This window comes from Anoplopoma fimbria, chromosome 7, assembly GCF_027596085.1.
Source record: "Anoplopoma fimbria isolate UVic2021 breed Golden Eagle Sablefish chromosome 7, Afim_UVic_2022, whole genome shotgun sequence".
NCBI classification, from domain to species: Eukaryota; Metazoa; Chordata; class Actinopteri; order Perciformes; family Anoplopomatidae; genus Anoplopoma; species Anoplopoma fimbria.
The window spans coordinates 15167882-15193411 of NC_072455.1; the positions used below are offsets into that span (position 1 = coordinate 15167882).

A 25530-nucleotide genomic window follows, 5' to 3' on the forward strand; every position below is an offset into this window, starting at 1 on the left:
TAGTACATCTAATAGTAGATAAACGATTTAAGTGCAGTGAAATTACAGACAGTTTGAGTAGTTGAAGAATGGACGTTGTTTTTTTTTAGGAGCCTATGTTGGCATAGAGAAGCTGGCCCCGAAATTAATGTGTTGCAGATGGCTCCTGCTGACTCACAGTATTCCTCAAAGTAGTTGTCCCTGTTTGCAGTCCATAACCAAATAATCCTAAATCTCTGTCAATATTAGGCCTATTGACACTGAGTATGTTTTTTTAGACCATGAGCCAAGACACACAATTACAGTTATTAGTTTTTTACTTTGACAGTACTCTTACACAATACAAGTAAACCAATTACTGTCCTATCTTTCAGTTTTTGTCACATATCCTATTAGCAGTGAAAAAACCTTAGTAACTTGCGTAACATATTCTGCCGTAGTTTTTGTCACATATCCTATTAGCAGTTGTACTTTATTCTCGTACCATCTTTATGTTTTTTTTTTTTAATCATCACCATCGCACAACGTGACCTATATGTTTACTCTGATTGTATATTTCCATAATTCATTATGACGTAACATAAAAATGTGAATCATAGTCATTCATTTCTTATTAACACATTGAAAGACACAGCTGCCACCTACTGGTAGTTTATTGTTACTGCAGGTTGGAACGCAGCTGCAACTCTCGCGATATTTACGCAAAGCCTGGACCGGCCAGACCGAAACAGGAAGTAAGACATGGCATCAGTGTTCGGTGGAATAGAGGGGTGAGAATTAGTTGAAATATACAACAAACACCGAGTTTAAATTGTCGATGAATGCTAATGTGTGTTGCAGGCTTTAATTCGAGATTTTGCGGTTGTCTCCGAGCAATTTACGGTACTAGCTGATACTTTTTTAGTTTCAAACTGACTATGGACTATGCTTCTGACTGGGAACTTTTTTTTTATTGTGTGTCTCGTGACCATTTCCTCTCCATATACATAAATGAACAAATATGTGATCCTTTGGAAGCTGTTTTTGCACTTCAAAAGTGCGAGTATTTGTGTGATGTGCTGCATCACCTGTCAGTTCACATATCAAAGCAAATGCATATCTGTTTGTTTTTTCTTGATGTTGCCCTGTTGAGTCAATGGTATGTACTGAATGCATGTGTTTGTGTTTCTCTCTTCCCCTCTGTCCTCTCTATGTCTGTCTCTAGTGGAGGGACCCACTCCAAAGCGGTGCTGGTGGCAAAAGATGGAAAGATCCTGGCAGAGACAGATGGGCCGTCCACTAACCACTGGGTGAGAGGAATAATGGACGAATAAGGGGGATTTGGGGGTTTGTGCTTGCCTGATACATTTTCTCAATACATAAGACCAGTAAAAGCTGTTTGCATAAAGATATTGTGTTTGTGTGACCATGTTTATACAGTTGGTTGGGGTGGACAAATGTATTGAAACCATCAACGACATGGTCCAAAGAGCCAAGATGGAGGCAGGGCTGGATCCAAACACGCCACTGTGCTCGTTGGTCAGTCAAACTGTTTGTAGAAATGCTCATACACTGACCTCTAATGAAAGTATCTGAAAAAAGAAACAAGTGGAACATTTTAAACACCGTTTTTCTGTATGAGCAGGGCATGTCTCTGAGCGGAGGGGAGCAGAAAGCGGCCATCGACAAACTGGTCGCTGACATGAAGCAACGTTTCCCCACTCTCAGCCAGCACTACTTCATCACCACGGATGCAATCGGCGCCATAGCGACTGCCAGTGATCGTGGTAAACTAGTCTTTTTCTATTGTTTCATTGTAGGGCAGCCTATCGTCAGCACATAACTTCAACTAAACTTTGCTGGAGACATGCATGTAAGTGTAGCCTGCATTTACAACTAATCTAATCTAAATCAATTTTATACTTTCTTATTTTCAACCATTTTTAACATATGCTTTTGGATTACATGTAATTAAATAACTGAGACAGTAGTTCTTACCGTACCATCTACATTGGCATTTGAAAGATACTAACAGTTACAGATAAGGTTGAAATTAGGACCTTAAAATGTAATTAAAGAGACACACTTGATACTTTACCCCCTTAGGTGTGGCTTTACCAATGTGGCGTCATTTATAGTGTGAGATCAATGCAGCCATCGTTATTGTCATATAATACCAGTCAGCTCAGACTGTCTCTGTTTTCTCCGTAGGAGGTGTTGTCTTGATATCAGGGACCGGCTCTAACTGCAAGTTAGTTAATCCCGATGGCTCACAGATCGGCTGTGGAGGCTGGGGTCATATGATGGGTGATGAAGGAGGAGGTAACCATGGCAATATGTATATGAATCATGTATAACTTTACTGATTGGGCCAAACCCTTTAATCATCTTTCTCTTTCTCAGCATTCTGGATCTCTCATTTGGCGGTGAAAACGGTGTTTGATGCCAAGGACAACCTGGTTGCTCCCCCTCATGACATCACACATGTCAGAAAGGCCATGGAGGAATATTTCCAGGTCAGATTGCAACCACAGTGAGAAATGTGTTAATTTATACAGTGATATCAGCTCAAGTTTGAGTAGGGGAACGCTGAATGAATCATAAATCTTTATGCTGATGTATGCTGGGTATTTAAACTGCCAGTCAGGGTATGAAATGAACCTTGAATCAAAAACATCTCTGAGACGTCAAATTACAGTTGAGTTTCACCCGATTTTGCAAAATCAAGTTCCTCTCTCCTGATGTAGTTTGTAGTGAAAAAAATGCATATATGAAAAAACTGTACCATTTATTACAGGTATCAAATCTGATGGGCATGCTGCCGCACTTCTACAGAGACTTCCAGAAGTCCCACTTTGCTGGTTTTTGCAAAAAGCTGGCTGAAGGTAGGTGGCACATCATTTCCTGCTTTGTTCTTTTAAGGTAACACGTAAAATATTTTAATGTGAGGTCAGATCAAAAGGATTTGTGTGCATGTGTTTCAGGTGCAGAAGCAGGGGATGCTCTCTGCCAGTATGTGTTTACTCAGGCTGGGAGAGTCCTGGCAAAACACGTAGAAGCAGTTTTACCTGCAGCACAAGAGGTAATGTACACACATGCACACACACAGGTACACTGTGCTTTCACTCATTTGTTATATACATTCACACATGACTCTCTCTTCGTCCATCTCTGATGACAGCCTCTATTGAGTAGTGACCTCGGCCTGCCCGTCCTGTGTGTGGGTTCAGTGTGGAAGAGCTGGGCGCTTCTGAAGCCAGGTCAGTGCCCATAAAATAAAAGACAATGTGGTCTTATCTTATAATCTCATCATTTTGACTCTGAAAGAGGTGAAGCTGTAAAAAGTTCCTCCAAATCTCAGTTTCCTCAATTCATTTCCTGTATTTCTCTGTCTCTGTTTAGGGTTCACTGAGGTCTTGGATGAAGTGGCATCATCTGGAAAGTTCAAGGGCCGTTTCCATGGCTACAGCCTCCTGATTTTGCAGCAGTCCTCAGCCCTCGGCGGCGCTAGTCTGGGGGCTCAGAGCATTGGGGAAACCTTAACTATGAACTACACTGCTAATGCCAAAGTCTTCTTCCAACACACTTTTAACAGCATCCAATGAGAGTGCAGCTGCACATCCTGTAGCAGCTAAAGGGGAATCGTATTGGCCAATATTTAGTTATTAGCATCCTTGCTAATAGCAATTACTATAATGATGATGATAATAATGATTGTGTAATAATGGCGTAGTACTTTGTTTTTATCTCACTACAAGATACCAAGACAGTGGTAAAAACTATTCAAAATATGCTTAGAGGCTTTTTGGACAATTTAATCAATATTTCTTTAATTTTACTGTAATTGTAAATTTTTGCACATTTATAAGACTTGTTTACATTTGACATTTATAATAAAAGAGACTGTAAACTGTTAACAGAAAACGTACTCAGTGTTGTGAATAAGTGTAGGTTTCAAAACGCTCACTTTTGATATTTAATAGTTATCATAGGCAGATAAATGTAACACTTGATTCATCTTTTGCAGGATGTCTGCACAGGCTGTGACAATCTTGGACAATGGAGTTCACTGCTTTCATCATTTAAACACATGGCCCTGGAGTTTGGGCATCGTGTGAAGAGTTTTCTGAGAAGAAGCTTGTCTGGAAAAAGCAGAGCTTCAATCTGAATATATATAGTTTTATACAGTAGCTCAAATATTACGTAATTGTTTGTAACATTACTACAATGATTCCTACGATAACCATCCTGAGGGAGATACAAGTGGAGAGAGTTTATTGAACTGATCTACGCGTTTTTACTTAACTGTTTTATTCACAGTAGACTGTCGAATATTTAGTAAAAACCACACGTTATGCACACAAAAGCACTGTGGTTTCTGTAGTTATTAGATGACCGTCTGATGCAGATTGCACAAAAAGTAAACAGTGGATCTGACATGCATAATTTTGGCATGACAGTGTGCAACTTCACTGACATGGAGGACTGCAGATGACTGGCTTGTACATGAACTATAGCAGGAGTTAAGTAGCAGTAATTGTGTGTGCTGCCATAGAATTAACATCAATAGAATAAATCCAATTTAATTAATAACAGTTGCAATAACATTCCACTGACTCTCATGCATGGAGTTTTCGAGTTTAGTTCAGTTTCACTGCTGTGGTGGTGCACTGAGATTAGTCTACCAAGGAGGAATTAAAAAAACATCAGATGATTCCTTCCAAACACCTGAAGGTAAATACTCTTTGGATTCAAGTAGCGTGATTAGTCTTAATTGTCTCGTTTCGGATTGAGTTATGCACTAGTGTGCCTTGTTTTTAATGTTTTTCGAAGTGTGTTTTGAATTGAAATTAAAAGTTAAGAATGTGAAAGGTAAGAAACCAAGTCGCTCCTGCTGCTACAGATAGGCAGGCCTACCACTACACACGGCTAATGACCTTTTTCTATTTGCATGTGGAGTCTACAGCCTCAAGGCAAACTTGTCACCCTCCACAAGCTGCACCACTGTGTCAGTCAGCATTACTGTTAACTAACTACATTTTAAATCTTAGCTAAATCTCAGGCAGCTCATGCAAAGCGACTCTCCTATTTATTTTTTTTTTTATAATTCTGGATGCATCTAAACACTTACCTCATCATTTTAGTACAATGATTTTCTCACAACTTTATCACACAATTCTAGTGGGCCATTTACCGGCCATTTTATTTCAACAGAAAATAACATCATTTGATTAATCTAGGTATTATGATGCATTGTCCTGGAGTGATTTAACTCCAGGACAATGTTATTTAACTAACTGATGGTACAATGATTTCATCACTACACATTATCTTTGAACCTGCATTAATGTTAATTGATGTTTGGCCACTTGGGGGCAGCGGAAACAAGCTGTGAAGTGGACACACACATGACATATTAGATATTATCCCTTTTTAATTTATATAGTGAACCTAAAAACAAACATTTGCATACACAGCAGACATGGAGCAACATTCATTCTCCTTTTAGCTCTGTTTACGGTCTTCAGGCCACTAACACCTGAAACCAAGAATCAATACCTGGCTCTGACGTAGCTAAGTTCACCAGCTAGCTTACTTGCTAGCTTTAGCACACCGTTTGGTCCTTGCCTGCTAGCATCCAGTGTTCCTTTTTTTTAAATAGTTTTCAATAGTTTTTTTAAATAGTTCGTTTTTTTAAATACTCTAGTCATATGTAAAGTATTTGTACTCCACTTTCTTACATATTTCCATTTCTTGCAACTTTGTACAACAAAAGAGTAAAATGTACTTTCATTTCCCATCTATTTGGTACAATAACAGCAACATGTTAGTCAGATATTATGCAACAGTTATACTTTTTTTTTGCGAAGACAAAAACTGCACAATTGTGCTTTTTAATTATTGAAAGCACAGACTCCTGTGACTTTCAGCTAAACCATAAGAGCAGTCTGCTTTACACTACACCTCGTGAAAATAACTACACACAGTTATCTACATATGACACATTCAAACTGGAAGCCGCTGTGTGTTTTGTTTGCTCAACCACACTTAATTACCAATCACCTACACATGTAAACCTGTTAAAACACCGTCAACAATTAGATCTCTTAGAAATCAGAGCTTGAACACTATCAAAAGTATTCAGGTTTGCTCTTTGGTGTGTCCCTTTTGTTAAGAAGATTGTGTTGCAATATACTGTTGTTGTTTTTTTACAGTAGCTATGTTCTAGTCATCCTCAGTGAAAGTAATTGTGTCTGATACTGTTATGCGTATATATGTATAATGACAATAAACACATTTGTTTGTTTCCTCATTGCATTTGTGTTCATAGTCTATATTTACAGCATGCTACAAATGGAAATGCATTATTTGGGGTTTGTGTGTAAAGTTGTGATTCAAAAAATGTAGTTTATATTATAGTTTTGATGCACAGTTTACTTTTGCAAGAGATGTAAGATAATTGGCCTATACATTTTAGTTTTTTGCTTGTAATGTTTCAAAAGTATCTAACGACCAAATTACTTTTTCTACTACTACTTTGGCAAAAACCTGTGCATGGTCCAAACCAAGGACTGAATCCTGTCTTTGGGCTTACCCACAGTACTGTACATGACCCATTGTCACAATGCATGTTTTTCCCTTTCAGTCTGTGGGGCAGATGCCTTCGGAGAGATTTGTCACCACTTACAGTCGCGACTATAAACCCTTCAGTGAGTGCCACCTACAGTTCAACCACCTGAAGCCTAGAACTGAAGCTGCAGCGGCTCCTGCATTTATCAACCCACCTCAGGTTGGATGGATAGATAGACAGACTGATAGATATTTATTGATAGATAGACTGTCTCACTGACCAGTGGATTGTGGTCTTTTCATAGACTCATCGTGAAACCTGGCCTGTATTTTATCAATACTTTTACAAGACGACAAACAGCATCTACGGCTCAACTAGCTGTCCACAGGTAAACCACACTCACATGCAGCAAGTTCACAAATAATGTATTCTAACTAGCTCTCTGTTACCAGTACCACCACCATCCTCACTCTCACGCTCAATCTCTCAGCCTCCATCATGTTCCCTCTTCCCTGGCTCCTTGCATCATTTGGGCATCCCTGCTCCTTCCATGTCCGAGGCCTCTGCAGTAGTCGGCCCCTTCCTGACTGAGGCAAGGACACAGGAAGTGGGAGTTGCAAGGGAGATTGGGCCTTTACTTGGTGAGGAGAAGAAGGCTCAGCTGCACTATGTCTTTGGTGATAAAGGTAAGGAGGTCTCTCAGTCCCTCTGAAACACACATACGCACACACACACACACACACACACACACACACACACACACACACATCTTAGCTTGCAGCGGAATTAAGTCCATTTTCTTTTGACAGCAAATATGTTGGAGCAGCAAAAGGCAAAAGATGAGCCTCAGAGAAAGATTGATGTTCTCTACGAGGAAGGTAAGATGAACCTTTTGACTTCAAGGGTATTTTTCAATAAGGAAACTTTTTGATGTACTTTTAGCTTGCAGTCTTTTTAAACCACCAGAGGCTTTCACTGTTCAATCAAGACATTCTTTCAGCCTGCCAATGTTTCAAGGGCTTTCAAGCTGTAGGTTAAGTGGCTCTCGTAGCACAGAACCACGCATGATTTCCATAAAACTGCTCTATTTTTGTGCAATTTTAGGTGTGATTGTTTTGTCCTCTCATGCTGGCCCGGTCTGCTGTGAAGATTTACTTAGATCTGCCGGGCTGCAGCACCTGCTCCACCTTCCTGTGGCCTCCAGTCAAATTATCACGACCAAAGGTAGAACAACTTTGTCACACACAGGGATAAAAACGCTTGTCCCCTGATACATAACCTTTAGGTTACGGAATCAGGTAGTTTTGGGAATATGCTTTGTTAATTCCTTCCTCTGATTAGATGCTGGAATTTGGGATAACGGCGCCTACCTGAGGGGCTTGGAACCGGCTTTTGGACTGAAAAATAGCAGCTTCCTACAGCCTTCTTCCAGGCAGTGTAGTTGGTAAGCCACAGGCACAAAGCTCACCTCTATACCTCTAACACACTTTCAAAATGATTTTAGTTTCTTCTCACACACCTATTTTGTACCCTATATGTTATTTTCTGACATTTCTCTCTTTTCCCCTCTCTCTCAGCTGTGCATTGGAAACTGAGTGCCATCATAGTTGTTGCTTTGCGATGAAAACCTTCCCTCCCTGCATCCGCTGTAGCAGCACACTTCCTCTGGCCCATGCACAGACCACTTTCTACTGCACAGAGCCCAACAGGAGGCTCCCGTTGACAGAGTACCAGGCAAGGTACACTGCTGAGGTAAGAGTGTTGTGTGTGCGATGATCACCAAACTCTAGCCCTTTGGCTTTTTCTTGTATATTTTTCCTTTATTACCTTGTGTGTCTCCTCCTAGTGGGCCCAGCCTAAGATGCAGCAGTGACATTCATCATCATCATCATCATCCTCGTGACCAGATACTTTACCCTTCACTCTGAATCTCAACTTTTGTCTAAATACACAGCAGAAAAAGCAAAAAAAATTGTTTGTGTATTGTGTCAAACAGTACAGTTTGAAATTCTGCTTCTTTGTCCATTCACCCGCTCGTTTCAGGCCAAAAGGGTTACCACATATTAACAAGCCCTTCAAACCGAGGCAGCGTTTAAAGGTACCCTGCCTCAGGATACAGGAGCTGAGGATGAGTCATAACACAGCAGTAAACCATCTGTTGGCGGCTCTTAAAAGAGACAGTAAAATGGGCTTCTTGTCACCCTGTTGGGAAGAGGTATAAATGTGCTCAATGTAGTGCAGTGGTGGAAGTACTCAGTCTTTGCTTATGTAAAAAATAAACATACCACGATCTAAAAATACAAGTTCTGCATTAAAAAATGCATTAAGTAAAAGTACAGAAGTATTTTCAGCAAACAGTACTTAAAAAAATAAGAAGTACGCAATATGCAGTTGTCCTTATTCTAAATGTAACGTCACATATGTGGCTGTGGCTACAGTTGGAGCTCAGCTTTCCAACCTTATTGTATTAAGATTTATATTTGAATTAATGACTGACGAATGATTTAATGATTTTATTACATGACTGTTGCCAGGGATTAAGTTGCAGTCTAAATGTAAATGTCAACACAACAAACAGACGACTGCCGTAGTGAAAATATGAAGAAAATAGGTCCTTTTTCTGGTTGAAATAAACAATGAAATAAACATTTCTGTTTGTACAAAGTCAGTCACGTTCTTAGCCGAGGAGCAGAAACAATCTCTTATGGCGACTTTAGTCACCCCCAAGGTCATAACACCAGCCTGATGACATTCTGCTTGCTCTATCAGATGGTGACCTTCGGTGCGCCCTGGGGTGGTTTACAGCCGGGTGTGACGTCAGCAGAAAGAAAGTCTCTAGATGTACTAGTTCTTGATGCTCCTTTGCTCCGGAGGTCATCTTATTATCAGTAGGATAGGCTTCAGTTTGAGGCGTCTTCGTTACGAGAGGTCTGTGCTGCTCTCATCCGTGGAGGTTTCCGCCCTCTTCCTCTTTTTGCAGAGGCTCCTCCTTTTCCACAATGGGGAAGTAGCACAACACTGACAGTATCATGTGGCCATCATCAGTGTAGTCAGACACCCTGAACCAGCCCCTCATCTCCTCCTCTACACCAGTGGAGACTGTGGACACGACCCAGGATGTCGTTCCTACGGTCTGCTTTCAGAAGCGCTATATGAACATTGTGTGGCTGGATTGGAGATAACAGTCTTCCAGCAGGACGGTCTAGAGGGAAGAGTGAGCAATATGGACAAAATTAATATCTTAACAATTATCGCAGAATTGTGAGGATCTTAGGCGATTCGATTTTCTTGTATTTTTAAAGTTTAATAGAACCAAACAGTAGTTTTTTTAATCTTATGTAGTAGCAAACTTTTGACAAATCATCTATTTAAACATGAAAAACTGGACCACAATATCCCAATATGATTAGACGGTAAAGATGAGTAATCTTGCAGCCCTACCTTAAGGGGTCATCGTGACCTGGTTTCGTCACCAAACGACAGCATGTAGCCTTCTCCGTGTCCTCGTAGTGAAGGCTGCTCGCAGACAGTGTGTCCTGACCTCCGCCATGGACACAGGCAATTCAGGTTCTTCGATTTGAGGCCACGGACTGTGAAAGGGTGCGCAGGTTTTCAATGGTTAGACGACGGTTCCTCAAGTTGATTATGTAGAGTCGGATGTTTAGTCGCTTTCCTAAATGCAAAGCAAGGGTCATAACTTTAGTTAAAGGACTTAATGACTTTTGTAGGGGTAAAAATGTCACATTACACAACAGCATTATCCAAAAGCACCTGATGGATGGTTATCACTTTCCTGTTACTTTAATGGCCGCTGAGTTTTTCAAGTTTTTCTAAACACTGCCATCTTTAATTAGCTGAAACCGCTCCAGATAAATCACTGTGCACTTTGTTCATACCTGATGCAATCTGCTCTGGCCCAAGTTCAAGCTCCATTTCCATTTCTTCTTCTTTCACAAAGTTCATTTATGAGCTGTTCACTTTAATTCATGTCACAGTCTTTCTTGGCAGATACATTTTACTGAGTATTCATGGAGTTGCAGATTATCAAAAATTGTAGCTCTGCAGAAAAATGTATGTTTAAAGATAAACAATCAACATGCTCAGGAAGACTGTGGGATATGATGGAAAGCTCTGGGACAGCTACTAAATGGACCTTGTGTTGGGATTGTTTTGTCAACTCCTGCTCCTCAGGTCAAGAGGGAACTCTCAATCTCAATTGTTAAGCCAACATAGACAAGGGTCCATACAGTGTTCAGAAAAACGAGAATTTGAACATCAACAGTCCAAGAATGCAAAAAAGAAAAAAAGATTAAGTATGTCCTCTTATATAGTTTTACTGACAATATCAAAGGTTATGAAATATTGTTAAAAATCTTTTATACGTCTATATTAACAATAGAAGCGTTCTGGTCCAGTGTGTATCAAAATGTGACAAAAGATCGACACAGAGCAGTTGTCTTTAACATCTTTATTCTTCTTTTTTCATTATTTTTATTTGTATTGAAATTCATACTCTGTGTCTTCTGGACCTCTCTTTTTTTTTAAACGGCTTCTGTCATCTAACGCATCTAAACAAAATCACCAAAAATGATTTCATGTTGTACAATCCACCTGGCGGACATTCCTATTGGCTTCACCAGGGCGCCATTCTGTGGTCCAACACTGTGTGAGGAAGTTCCATTTTAACCAAGAGCTCACCATCTCTACTGACGATTTAAGAACACACTTGAGTACTTGTTACTCAAATCAATCGAGCACAAGTGCACAAGTGTCTACTTAACACTATTACAGTAAAATACACAAGACATTATTGTCATTAATACCACAAATGAACAGTGGCATGAAGGATTAGATCACAAGACGACAATACTGCCCCTGCATTTTCAACCAAAGACGGCTGAGAACTAGAAAAAAAAAAACGTACTAAATAATTAATGTTTACTGTTGATCAGAATCTGGGTTTCCTAAAAAGCATCTTCACATATACAACTTTTTCCAAAAGGCTCACAACTTAACTGAGATTATACTTGCACTGAGGGGCAATGCTTAAAAGGAAAGCCAGACCACAACAAAGATTTATGGTTAAAAAGAACTTCCTCAAAGATGTCAATGTACAAAGAGAAGAACAGCAAGGAAGCCATACTGTCTGCCATGTGTTCCATACTGCTTTATTCTGGTTGGCCATGACAATATTGTCCCCTCACGTTTCCTCCTGCAAACAGGCCTGAATGGACACCACAGGTTACTGTACCCAGTAGAGACACAAAATTCCTCATCCTCAAAAACATGAAGAGAAAAAAGAAGAAAAAAAGAGGAGGAGAGGCTATTTGAAAACCTGATTTGGATATGGACACTTGATCTGATGCTGGACAAACCAAGTTGTTCTGGCAGAAAGAGGCAGTGACTGTGTTCCAGACCAAATACTCCCCTGTAACAAGGTTGTTCACTACGCCTCACAAATCCAAATTGAACTGAAGGATGAAGCCGTGAACAAAAACAAAACAATAAAATGAGAACTGAGGTTTTTATTTATTTTCAAGGTTCACGAATCTCTGACCTTCCCTCTAATATTTTTCTTGCTTAACTCGACCTGATGCATGATAGAGAAACTCACACTCCTGTTCTAATAAACTGGACAAAAGATAAACATGGAATTCCACATAAATTGGGAAAATAAATTCTTATCCATGATTACACCTGCCCATGTCTGTTAAGACCACTTCAAAACAAGCGTGCAGGGAGGGATGGGGTCTGTAATTGGTTTGGAACTGAGCCGCCGCAGATACAAATAAGAACCCGCATTTCTAGAAGAGCTGTGATGTCACATTAGCTTATGACAAAATAGGAGCAAACGTTAACGGGTTTGACTGACCGTGGTGACACAACAGAGCAGCTGCAGAAATCCATCAAGTCCCCTAAAATTTTTGTCGTTCTCTATCCTCACTGTCATGGCGACCCTCAACCTACGGACGATGTTTTCCAAATCTGACAGCACACAAATTAACTAGTATGTGCAGTAATTTCTCATGTTTAATAGATGTTTGGGATTTTGTCCTGGTATCACTGCTTGGTAGCTGCCTCGGTTACAAGGAGACATCAATGGGATCTGCAAGCTCTGTAAGCATCAACAGTGTCATCTGAAATGCAATGATGAGCTAGCGCCCGCTGTAGGGCGGTGCTGGTATAACACCCCTCCCCCACCCCTGTTCCCAATGTCCCTCAGTTTACAAGAAACAAACAGGAAATAAAAAGATTAAAGAAACAAAAAGAAAAAGAAAGAAAAAGAAATCCCCCCACCCCCCAACTGGGCCTGCCAAGCACGCCATTGACTTCAAGTGTGTACGAGTGAGTGCGTGTGTGAATGTGTGTGAATCAGTGTGTGTGCGGGCGTGGCCGCCAGAGTCTCTGAGAATATGTGAGAACTGGTGTGTGTGCGCGCGTGGAGGCTCCATGGGGGTGAGGGGGACTCCTAGTATTTCTTCCCCGGGACGAACTCCTTCGCTTCGGGATTCAAGATGCTCTTCCTCTGCGGAGAAAGAGAAAGAACATATTGCTTTTAACATATACTCTCGAGTGTTCATCAATTGTCTGTTGTGAAATGAGATGCGTCTCTGACTCACCGCCACTTCCTCCAGGTTGTTGTGGTGATCGCTGACGGACAGGCCGTTGAGCTGCTGCTGCAGCTGCCCCACCCCCTGGTTGTTTAGATCACGTGAAGGGATGAACCAATCCTGGTCCTCCTCCTCCAGCATTTCCTGGAAGCAGCGCTCCAAGAACTCCTGCTCCAGCAGTTCCTCTTCCACCTGGGAGACAACAGGGGGAGAGAGAGATGAGTGACAGTGGAGAAAAAGAACAAGGGCATGGGTGGACAGAGGAGGAATATACAAGAGATCATTTGCATGACAAGTAGATGGAAGGCTTCCCCACAGAGAATTCTTCTCAGTAATGTGCTGGCACTAAATTAAATGACTCAAGCAAGTGAGAGAAAGACATACAGAAAGCTGTGAAGGACATTGAAAATTGGAAGATTTTGTGTTTTTTTTCTCAAGTTATAGGCACATTTCTACCCAACCATGTAAAGAAAACTCAAGAAAACCCCTACAAATATTAATAAAATAAATAAATAATTGTGGGTGGATTTCAGTCATCAGCAGAACGAGGATGTCCGTCAGGATTACGAGGGAAAGTGGGTTCTCAAGAGAGCAAAATAAAATGGCAGAGCTGAAAGTTTAGGAGAGATTCAGAGGGAGAGGAGTAGGACAGGAGGAGCAAGGGAAGGGACCGAGTTTGTTAAGAAGCACCAGAACAGAACCGCAAAAGGAAGAGGAAAAGTGGAAGTAATTAAGCATATTTATAAAAATTCTCATTTATCCAAGCAATCTAATGTAGGGTCCCAATGGGTTGTGTGCATAAGCACGGTTGGGTTAAGGTGCCAAAAATGAAACGCACCGTCCACAGTTTTACTCTGGCCAGAGACCTTTGTTGTATGTTGTTCCCCATATTTCTACTCTTAAGTCACAGAATGCCCAAAAAATATTTAACAGTTACAACTGAAGATCCCTTCAAATTGTTTTAAAGAACTGCAACCAAAATATGTACCAAGTTGGACATTTACAGTTGATAAAAATTAACATATCAGTGCTCTCTGTTGGACCAACGAAGTAATGGAGACACTGTTTCTAATTGACCTGAAAGATATCCTTGACAGGCAGATGTTGGAATGAAAATGACCTTTGAAATGGTGTTTAAGTCCTGATGTTGAGAATGAGCCCACAACATCAGAAGTTTGACTTAGATTTTTTTTTTTGGGGGGGGTATGGAAAAACAAAGAGGACAGAGACTAAATAGGAAGGAGGAAGAGTAGAACGAGACTATAAAAAGGATTATGGCACTAACTTAAGTTCTCAATCTCTAAAATCCGTTGTACCATAAAATATATAAATTGTCCATGATGTGCTTTGTGTCCATTAAATCATAGTATGAGAACACTCACCTGTCTGTTATACTCTTCTTCATTCTCCATCCACATGTACTCAGCGAATGGATTGGCGTCGCTGCCCTCTCCTGCATGCCCATTGGCCACTGGCTCCTTTCCCTCCTTGCCCGGAGCACCACCTCCCGGTGTCTTGGCCACCTCTGGACCGCTCATCTCAGCCGGCTCTGCAAGGGAAGACAGAAATATAAGAGCAACAGTTTTTTAAAAAATGGTCAAGAGTTATACACTGGAATTTATGGTAAATCAAAAAAAAACTAAAGTTAAAGAACTTCTATCATGGTATGGTATACTTAAAAAGATGGATTGAAATATTTTTAACAAATTTAAACAATGAAAACCTCATTACGTTTTTTTCCATTATTGAAGCTAGATAACTGAAGTATCTCCTGTTCATTAGTCCACAGCTGGTCATTATCTAATAAACAAGGCTGCAACGGTTCAGCCTTTAATCCAAACGGATACAGCCACAGCTAAAAACTGCCCCCATGGGTGGAATAGTCTTCATCGAGTCTCACTACTCGTAAACAGTAAAACATCTCATGATCTGAATAAGAGACAGATAGAAGCCTGCAGCACCAGCTGGGACGGATCTTGGTCTCTAAAACCACTCTGGGATTTCTAAAACTATTCTTACCGCAAACACCTAAATGAGTTGTTTGCATTTTATGACTCCAATCAATCGTTTTTCAGGTTGATGAATTGCAGTGCTGCGGTAAAAGGCCACATTGCATTATTATCCACAAGGAAAATAAAACACACACAAACACAGGCCCAGACTGACATCATGAAGACATAGTGACATTCCCAGGTAAACAAATACCCAAAATGTTAAATCAGTTGAGTTACTCTCATAAAAAGAGAAAATATAGCACAATTTCAAGTTCCTCATTTCTATACAGGGTTTAGCTGCTTTCTAAGACCTTAAGATTTAAATCAAAAGATAAGGACAGCAAAAAACAGGAAATGTGACAGAACAGTAAATCAATTTAAGAGAAAAGCACAACGCCACTGCGACGATGCTGTGTGTCGGTACGCCGTTATCAGCCGTGGCCAACGTGTGAGCGCAGTACAGAGTGGTCGGCCATGTGCTAGCCAGTGGGGAAGGCCCACATGCTCCAGCATTAAATAGGCACCCGTGGACGGCCCGGCTATGTAAACAAAGCAGGGAGGAGCTCAGATAACATCACACACAGAGGGGGAGCAACTTCATTCTCATCTCAGGTTGACATTACTCCACTAGATCTTTACATAGATAACAGCTGTTTGCTGCTTTATTGAAGCGCTGAATGTCGACTTCAGCACATTTAAAAAGACAATGATAATCAGTGAATCATGGTGGGGCATGTTGCAAAGGAGAGGCTGCAGGTGTTACACATCTTTCCTGCTGCTCCCAGATGACTAAGATTTATAAAAAAAAAAAAAAAAAAAAAAAAAAAAAAGAAGGAAAACCGGTTCATCCTGTCAGAAAATTATACTGTTCAGTACAGATGTTTCACCGACATTCTTGCTACAGTGGCATTAAATTAGTACTTTTGATGTCGAGCTTTATGTGCTATGGTTGTTTTGAGAGTGATCATCTCACTTAGTGATATTCTGTACTTGCTGCACATTTCATCTTGCCCTTTCTGATGGAAAGGGATGATCATCTGCTGAGTGGAAACACCTTCATCGGGGTACAAAGAGCCAGCTTCATCTTCATGTAACGAACATCCATCCTATTGCACCTCTTTTGGTGTTTAAATGGCTTTTACTTTCGGTCCCACACACCACACCACCAAGTATACATCATTTAATTGTGAAAAAATGGTGATCAGACATGATTATTTGTGCACGCCTACTTCTGTGACAAATAACTGCTGCTCTGATGAGAAATGGCCACTACAACGACATAATCCTCATACTGCCAGCCAGCTCGAACAGACTTGTCATGACTCAACCGCGGCCTCACAGCAAGGAGAGAGAGAGAAAAGAAAAAAAGGTAAAGTGATGATCTCAACCGAGCCACACACCCAGCCCCAGGTTCAGCCTGATGCAGGCCCACAATTTTGGACTTGAGAGGACGGACTCCCAGCAGCTTCACAATAAGAACCTGATATCCAAACACAGGACGTAATGTTATGTTGACACTGAAACCTGCTGTTTCTGTCCCGGTCAACGTGACACAATCAACATATGAGAGCTGAGTTTGGCCCGAGGTGGACTGCTGGCAACTGTACACAGTGATGGTACGGACACACTGTCCTTCAGAGGAGTTCAAATAAACATCTAAGTAGGTTAGTAGACTACAAGGAGGTGTGTCTGCCTCGCTCGAAGCCGTCAGTGTTTCTGTCTATCTGGGGACAGTGATAAAGCAGTCCAATTATGCAGTGCAGAGATTTAAACAAGACGTTAGCCAAGAAGGCAAATAAGAGTCAGGGAAGGAGAGAGTGAGAGGGAAGGAACAAACATTTTGTAAAAGAATACGACAAGCCTAAATTTAATTCTGTACTAGTTGAGCAAGGGGCCAGCATGCTCACACACTGCATGTGTGAGTTTGCCAGTGTGTTCAACCACTTCTACAGCGGTCTGTAAAGTGTTATGGAAAAACAAAGAAATTCTACATCAATTTCCAAAGTTTTCCAGACAGTTTTAACAAATTCACAACACTCAGGATATGCAACATTATTAAAATCAGGAATTGGAGTAAGAATAAAAGAAGACCGACAAAAAATAAGTTTATCCAAGCTGTCAGTTCAACCTTAGCAAAGTAAAAGATTCTTTCAAAAAAGTATGAATTCCATAAAGCTAAAAAGTATCATGTGAATCCCAACCCTGTAAATCAATTATGAGTGCCTATAGACATGAGTCTGCTCAGGCGACACAAGAGTGCATGGCGGGTGAATCGTCTTGAACAAGGAGAAGTGGAGACAGGGAGCACTGTGCCATTATGTACTGCATGTAGCACTTAACATGTTCACGTTGCATAACCATGCGTTGGTCACCATATAATATTTAGTTAGCAGAGCCTAGCATCCTCCACGCCGGCGAGCGGATTGTGATTTGATCCGATTTGATGAGGGTGAAGGATAAACAGTGGAAAGGTAACACCTGGTGGACTACACAGAAATCTAAAATTCTGAGAATATAAAAAAAATAATATTTAAAGCCATAACGCCTCATGTTGCCATCTCAAAACACTAGCATTGCACTTTAGTTGTTGATGACGTCAATATATTTTTATTGGGTGTTCCTGAAGACCACCCTCCCTATTTAAATAATAAAAACTTTTGGGAGCTGATCTGTAGGTCTGATAATAAATATGTGAAGCACCACCTTAGGCTCTGGGAAGCTATGATGGACAATAGCTTTACTATTGTGTGCCACTTTATGGATTAGGGGTTACTTGATCATCGTTAAACTAATTTATAAAACAGATATTGCAAACACTTAATAGCTCCACCTTGTCAAAGAAAGGATGATTTTACCATTTCAAACTCTGTCACATCATTGCAAATCAAATGTTTTGGGGGTTTGGGAGTGTCGGACGAATAAATTATAGAAATACTTGCAATTTAACAATATGACTGTGGGCTCGGGGCACTTTTCACAAAGATTGACGTTATATAGAATAAATAATTACACAAAGAATAAAATAATCACCTGAAAATGAAAATAATTTTAGTGGAAGTGCTAAAATAATATAAGTCAACTCATTCATGCAAATAGTAAACAGCTTTTTAAACAATCCAAGTTAGTGACATAACAACAAAATAAGCTTAGATAACGTCACAAATACCATAAAAAAAATGTATAGAAAGGTCCAAATATTTTTTTTTATATATAATTTCTCAAGTTATTAGAAGAATATCCTAAATACAATGTGTACCTGCATGTCAAGGGGGTTAAAAAAAACAACTTAAAAATCTCAAATCTGCGGAGCTAAAAAAAAAAAAAAAAAAAAAAAAAAAAAAAAAAAAAACCTGGATAACACGAGAAACCGATGATAGATTGATGCATCTCTATTAACTGTTCACAATAGTTGTGTGGCACTCAGAATAAAGGGCTTCACGGTGGGTTATGTAATGTAACAGTCAGTGCACGGTGTGTAATGGGAGCTGTGTCGTAGTGGCCTGCACGTAGCATGCTAACCGCGGAGCTAACGGGCTAACCAGGTGTCTAGGCCCACCTGGAAAGTTGGTGAGAGGATCGGACGGTGTTAGCCGAGGTAACGTGGATGCTAGGCGGCTAGCTCACCGTAGCTGCGACCGCACGGATACACGTAGCGGTGCTGTCAATGCCCGGGCCTAAGGTGAAAGCTATCCCAGTAACAACAAAGGGTATCGGGCTAGGATATCCCCATTAAAGTCGGCCGGTGATATTATTGCGTGAAAACGAGTAAAACGCAAACAAAGCAGCGAGTGAAAAAAAGACACTGTAATGTAGTATAACATGTAAACCCATGCACCGAGGTCAAACTGCTTCATCGGTCGGATGCTGGCGAGCAAACAAAGTCTGCTGCTCGGCTAGCACGCTGCTACAGCATGGCAGCATCACGGAGGCAGGTCAACACAACAAGCCTCCGCTCCGGGGATTACAGCAGCTCCACGGCCACGAGAAGAACCGTCGAGGTTTCACGCGTTGAAGTTACCTGGCATTGTGCTCTCGGTGCTCGCGTCGAAGTGTTACGTTACACAAAGTTTACAGCAAGTACACAGCGGAGGGTGCGTGGTCGTCGTTTCTCCAGTGGGGATTACTCTGCGCTGCGATGCAACGTAGCTCAAGTTAGCTAAATCCTGTTAGCCACCTTGCTAGCGTTAGAGAGCTGGGTCGGTCACGTGGTTGTCGGTGCTGCATTCGCGGTCTTTCATGAATGTGGGGGATTTGAAAATACCTTTTGACGAGACAGGAATTCGAAAATGTAAAATGAATGCCAATCACAATTTAAGGTTACAACATCCAATGGCTTGATCTATCCGACCAGACTTCACTCAAAAGAAATCCAGTGTACAGTGAAAAAAAAAAAAAAAGAAAAAACTATCACATTCATAGAACTGGAAGAAAAAAATGTTGATCTTGATAAATGACTTAAACATTGATTAATCAATAGTTAGTATAGTTTAAGCTCTAGCTTTGAGCAGACTGTAATCAAAAGCTAACAAAATACGTTTTGGAGCTTTTATTTTTTGTCTTACATACTCCATAACAGTGTTTTGAACATCCGTTTGACTATCTTACGTGTTATATTGGAAAGTATTGTCATGTCATAATATATGTAAAGCCGTATAAATACTTATTGTTACTGTGAATGCAACCATATCAACCAGCCCCAGCTCGGATGTCGGAATTTATCTGAATATTGACAATATGAACAGAAACAGACGTAGCCCTGATATGCAAGCCGCTACACCACAACATCTGGTTATATCCCACCAAACTATTTCCATTCCTTTTCCCCCCTGAGGCCGATACTGCGTGGTGATGATGATGGATCTCAAGACTGAACAAGATCCAGCTCTGATGAACTCTGAGCAGATAAACACTGTAAATCACTGACACTCTTTCCTCTGCTTTCCATTCTGATGGGAAGAGCCAGGCTTTATTTTGTGTTGAGAAAAATGTACCAATTGTGGAACATGGTTTGATTTTTTTAACCCTTCCTATTCAACCAACAAGAAATATCATAACACAAACAAACACATCAGGCTTGGAGTGTCACAACCTAAAAATAATAGTTCATTTTATGGTCATTTTAAAAAAATGTATAGATTGTGGTGATGTTAAGTCTAAATATATTATAATGAGATGTGTTTCTAATATCTTGTCCATGTCTATATGTGGGTAGATTAAATATTACAACTCTCAGAAAAATACATTTCCAGAGCACCCAAATGCCCTTAAAGTAAAATAAAAACCTCACTAACATTCATGAAGGAACGACTACAGAGATGTTGTATTAGACAACATTAGTTTTAGCTTGTTGTACATAATAAACAGACATTTGAGTGTAGAACACTACTCTTTTTGGTGCATACCTTGTTTTTTGCTATCGTTAATACAAAAACACAATAATAGGGCTGCAACTACAGTGACTTCATTGCCAGTTTAAATGTGCTAAATCCCAAATTCAGAGCATTCACATAGCAGCAAACAACTGTATGTAATGTAAATTTAAAGGGGAGTATTGGCGTCCTGAGCAGAGAATGAAGAGACACTCTCTCAGTGGGTGTTGAAATCCAAACGTCTCTGAACTTTTGCGTAGCTGGTCCGGCCGTGCGTGCATGTTAGTGCACTAGAGTTCCAGTGTGTGTGTGCCCCACTGGTAGCTAATGGCTGCCGCTCTGCTCTTCACTCATACACCGGTTACTGCTGATAACACCATCCACACCCATGGCATCATCTCAAAATCATAACACCCACCCTCCGGTCCCAACCACCACCCCAGGTTTGCAGGTCAGCACTGTTGGCCACCGGCTCAGCCGTTGCCATCAGAGCTGTGTAGAGCCAATCAAGATAGATAAACTAGGAATTTGGTATTAAGCACCTTCAATCAAATAAAAGTGTGAAAAATGCATCACAATGTCTTAAAGTTCAAAGTATGCCCTTACGCTCCTTATTTTGCCCAAACAAACAGCATTAAACCCCGAACTAGTCCATTTTCAATGACATACAAGAGAGGAAAGCAGCTTTTCTCACATTTACGATTAAAGTCATTAAGCGTTTTGAAAAAAACAATAAAACAACCATGAAAGCTGTTGCCAATAAGTTTTCTTTCAATCAAATAACACAGCCGCTGCCAACCTGGGCGTCAGGTCAAATAAATGTGGAGAAATATTTAAAATATGAAAGTGTTCAACATAAATTATGCTTAACTTTTTTCTCTTATCTTATCTTTTTGTTATTATAACAATTTACTAGATAGCTTTACCTCTTAGCAATTCTGATTACGTCTTCGCTGAAACATCCCACAAGGCTCTCGTCTTTGTGTTTGACCTGATGCAACTCTAAGGCCAAGGGTCAAACTGAAAAAAAAAAACCCCACTAAGTTTGGGAACCAATGAACCAAGTCAGCGGTACACGTCACAATAACGTGGAGTGGCGAAAATCGGGGCTCGCAATGAGTACTTGAATGCAGCGTGTTAACAAACATCCTTCAAGCTCCGCCACAGCACCACTACACTTTTTACTCTCTTCTGAAACACAAATGCCTGCGTGGCTTCCGAAATAAAATCATTCTTTCGATTGATAACAAATAATAAGCACTTTAATTTACTTTATAGACTAAACGACTAACAGTATGAACAGCAGAATATCAACCCATGAGTTCTGTTGTTCAAATCAGTGTGTTTAACATAATAAAGTGTTGCTGGTCTAAGTAAAGACAGAAATCCAACATTAAACACTGCATCTCTTAATGAGGTTAGTAGAGTTCCGGTGTTGTGCCACAATACAACTATATTTAATGTAGGAGATGACGCCCAAGTTGGTTAGTCACCTTTTAATAATTTCCATGAGTGTTTTCTTCTTTTCAGAGAGTTTGTGGGCTTTAATGGTGCAACACCAAAAGTAGTGTTAACAGTGAAATGTGTGCTATTAAGACACATGCTCTGACACGAGATACACACATGCATCATTTGCTTTTAAATCAACATTGTAAGCCAGTTAGCGGGAGTTGTTGCCTCATTGCAAACCTCTCTCCATGTCTTTCTCTCCTTCATGTAGCAAACAGCTAGCTTCCCCCCTTTGCTCCACTAATAACAACAACTCACCACACAACTTCAAGTGCTTACAGGGGGAATCCGCAAACCAGCTGTCGGGGGGGGAAAGGCTCTTTTCCGGTCCCGGACGTCACAGGAAAGCCACACAGTAAAGAAACTCTTCTAATAATCTCCAATACGCCAAAACAACGTGTCTCCTTTGTCAGCTGGCTCGCGTAATTGGCTAAAAACGGATAAATGCACTGTTTCCCTGCCGAAACGTCGAGGGGGGAAAACGTTGTGTCGTGGGTCGCGTTTGTCCAGCTGTACACCCCAGTAATTGGTTGTACTTTACGTCAATCAACATTTCCTAGCAATTCTATTGGCCAAGACGACCTCACGCCCCGCCCCTACCCAATTCATGTAAGTACGGTAAACAAAATATAACCCATTTTTCCTCGCTGCCCCCTTTTTTGTAATCAATATGACAAGTTAATATTTGACAACGTGGCTGTATTAATTAGTTCTGACCCGTTTTTAAACAGACAAAGTTCTAGTTGGTTGGTTGTTAGTCCTGTGAGAGCTGAGAAAGCAACAAGAGGAGAGTAACGGTGCAGCAGATTAAAGAATTTAATATGTGAGTGTGAGCAGTAGTGTGCACATGCTTCTCAGGGGCGAGGACATCCCCAGTCCGTGCCACATCTATCACTGTTACTTATACACTTCTGTTTGTCAGAAATATTATATTTGTTTTTAGCCTTAAAGGACTTTTTTAAAATACCCTCACAACAATTTGTTGTAATACATTATTAAACTTTTACACAAACACAGTGGGACTATTGTGTTTATTTGATCATTGATATCTGACTATTATGAGTCAAAAGAAGCTTTGAAAGCACATGCCTGGTGCTTGTATTGTAAAAAGTCCTAATGCAAAAAAAAGTTCTGTTCCTTCACAGATAAGTCTAATAATCTAGACATTCCTGTGTGTGCTCGAATTCATTATTCTTATTGTTACATTATTGTGTGCAAAACAATCAGAAAATGGACAGTAACATCAATATCGACAACCAACTGATACAATTGTCATACATGTCAGTTGTTAATGGGGATTCTTTATTGTGCAGTGTACAGAATTTCTACATATATGTGAAGAATCTTTATAGCAATACCTTAACAAATGCAGTAAGTATAATTAAACAAACCTCGGTTAGTGAGCATTTGTATGGTATTTCAGAAAAAAAGTTCAACTCTATGACTCAGTTGTATTCATGATACATGGGAAGTACAATACAAATCTACTTGTTATTAATACACACACTAGTGCTTCAATGTTAAAACCCTGGAGGATTTTGTTGTAATGATTTCAAAACATTTTAAACAATGTGCCCATATCCCAAAACACTGCTCCACCTGTTTCAGTAATGCAGATTTAGAGAGGTGACAAAGTTTTTAGTAATGACAGTCGGACACATTGTTTGGCTTAAATAACATGATGACAATCACATGTATGTTGGGGAATGCAGAGAGATAATGTTCAGGACTCACTCTATCTAACATAACCTTGATGGAAAAGCATCATTTTACAGTCCATTCTGAAGACTGTAGTTTATTGAAAACAGTAGTAAATTGTACATTTAGTCATTCTCAAGTTGCATTCTCAAAATAGCCATTAACTTATTAGCAGCACCCACAGATAATTGAGGTCATATACTTCATTAGCTTTCTGACACTTAAACACTACTTATCTAAGGCTGAACTGCCACAACTAAATAAAGAATCCATGGCTCATGTGTACTACATTTTCATTCAGCCTCTGTCCTACGCATTTCATAACGACTGTGGATCAATCCATGTGTCCTTGTAAAAGCTAAACGAGAGGAGTTGTCCCGAGTCAGCAGTAAATAAGAGGGTGCATTACCCTAGCTTCACAGCAGAGGGCGACTGTAACACACAGTAGGGTTTTATGGGCAGTATGGTGTGTCCTCTAGCAGAAACCGCATTATTGGGTTATCAATGTGGATCGAATGTAGGATGTAAATGCTCCACCAGCATAACCACTAATGCCTTTTGAAGTGGTTGCTATTTTTCTATTAATGACTAAATAGGTGAATATCTCATCTTAAGAGTTAAGTACTGTTTACTCAGTGGTCCAAACAAGTAACTATACTGCATGGTCTTCCTTGAATCTTGCACTACACCACTGCCATGTAGTTAACATTCAGAGAAGCTCCGAGTCACCGTAAATTGTCACTGTGACAGATTTCTAGCTTGCTGCATTATTTCTGCATTGTCACAGCTGAATGCAAGAGGCATGCTCGTGCATATGTGTTGAGAAGGTCATGGCGACATTAAATCAGGAACACCAGATGTTCTTCAGAGAGAGAGAGTGTGTTTGCAGTTGATTTATGCACCCTGACCTCTGTAACCTCTCTTTGGGAAACTCATAAAGAGCTGCAGGAATGGTTTATTTTCTTGTGATTACACACACACACACACACACACACACACACACACACACACACACACACACACACACACACACTCACAGCACAGCACCTACATGCACGTACAAGCTGCATCCAAACCTAGTAGAATATCTCTCTCTTTCTGCTCTGATCACGGATAAAAAAGGCAGTTAGAGATGTCTTTGGGTGAAAAATGGTTTGATATGAATGACTCATATTGCAGATTTAATATTGCCCACAACATTGCCCACAACCACGTGTATTGTCATGGGAGAACACAGCAATATATTGCATGCACACATACCAACTGTTCTCACATTCACTATTTAGTTACAGACGTCTCTCCTTCCCCCGACTGCTGTTACTTGACGTTCCCTCTCTCTCCCCTGTTATAAATTTCAACCCTCAGTGTATTTGCTATTGAATCATAAATCATAAATTCCCTTCCTGTAACTCTCTCTCCCCCCTCGCTCTCCCTCTCATTTTCTTACACAATAGCCCAGACCTGATGTCAGAGGGCAGTCCTGTTTAAAATGTGTGTGTATTATGTGTGTGAGTGTGTATCTTCTACCCCAGCCTTTCCTGTGGCCCCACCCCAGGCTTCACCGGTGAGTTTGTCCAATGCCACTTGCAGGGACACATACATGTGCGCATGCACGCACTGGAACATACAACACACCCTTCTGTGCACATGAGAAGGAAGTGGCCCGTTAGCACGCACTTCTAGTTACAATATCGCCTTCATTATTTTCTGCACAAACTCAGTATTCCTGCACGTACAAGTGCTCCTAGTCTGAGGTCTTTTTAACGCTCACCACTAAGGGGCTGTTGTCACTCTGACAAGCAACAGGCCTACAGTATGAT

The 25530-nt window shown here is 40.5% G+C and overlaps 2 protein-coding genes and 1 long non-coding RNA gene across 6 annotated transcripts; 2 read left to right on the forward strand and 1 right to left on the reverse strand.

The window, feature by feature from the left end:
* Positions 1-692: 692 nt before the first annotated feature.
* nagk (N-acetylglucosamine kinase) lies at positions 693-3872 on the forward strand. The gene is made up of 10 exons (XM_054601627.1): positions 693-749; positions 1184-1268; positions 1399-1497; positions 1604-1745; positions 2170-2280; positions 2362-2474; positions 2756-2843; positions 2943-3040; positions 3140-3218; positions 3361-3872. Exons 1-10 carry the CDS (start codon positions 721-723, stop codon positions 3561-3563), a joined length of 1047 nt encoding a protein of 348 aa, XP_054457602.1. The 5' UTR covers positions 693-720; the 3' UTR covers positions 3564-3872.
* Positions 3873-7680: 3808 nt separating this feature from the next.
* Positions 7681-8181, forward strand: LOC129093048 (uncharacterized). Its single transcript, XR_008531279.1, has 3 exons — positions 7681-7753; positions 7871-7973; positions 8107-8181. It is a non-coding gene; the product is annotated as an uncharacterized LOC129093048 (long non-coding RNA).
* Positions 8182-9046: 865 nt separating this feature from the next.
* paip2b (poly(A) binding protein interacting protein 2B) lies at positions 9047-22527 on the reverse strand. 4 transcript variants are annotated; one of them, XM_054601826.1, is made up of 6 exons: positions 19153-19355; positions 14523-14689; positions 13150-13332; positions 10426-13055; positions 9971-10202; positions 9049-9731 (listed from the first exon to the last, which is right to left on the reverse strand). In XM_054601826.1, the coding sequence occupies exons 1-4, from the start codon at positions 19157-19159 to the stop codon at positions 12999-13001; spliced, it is 414 nt and encodes a 137-aa protein (XP_054457801.1). In that variant the 5' UTR covers positions 19160-19355; the 3' UTR covers positions 9049-9731; positions 9971-10202; positions 10426-12998. The 4 variants fall into 4 exon arrangements, with proteins under 4 accessions (XP_054457803.1, XP_054457802.1, XP_054457800.1 ...); XM_054601828.1 differs by lacking the exon at positions 19153-19355 and adding an exon at positions 22292-22527 and having other exon boundaries at positions 9047-9731; positions 9971-13055; XM_054601827.1 differs by lacking the exon at positions 19153-19355 and adding an exon at positions 22271-22527 and having other exon boundaries at positions 9047-9731; positions 9971-13055.
* Between the last annotated feature and the right edge of the window lie 3003 nt (positions 22528-25530).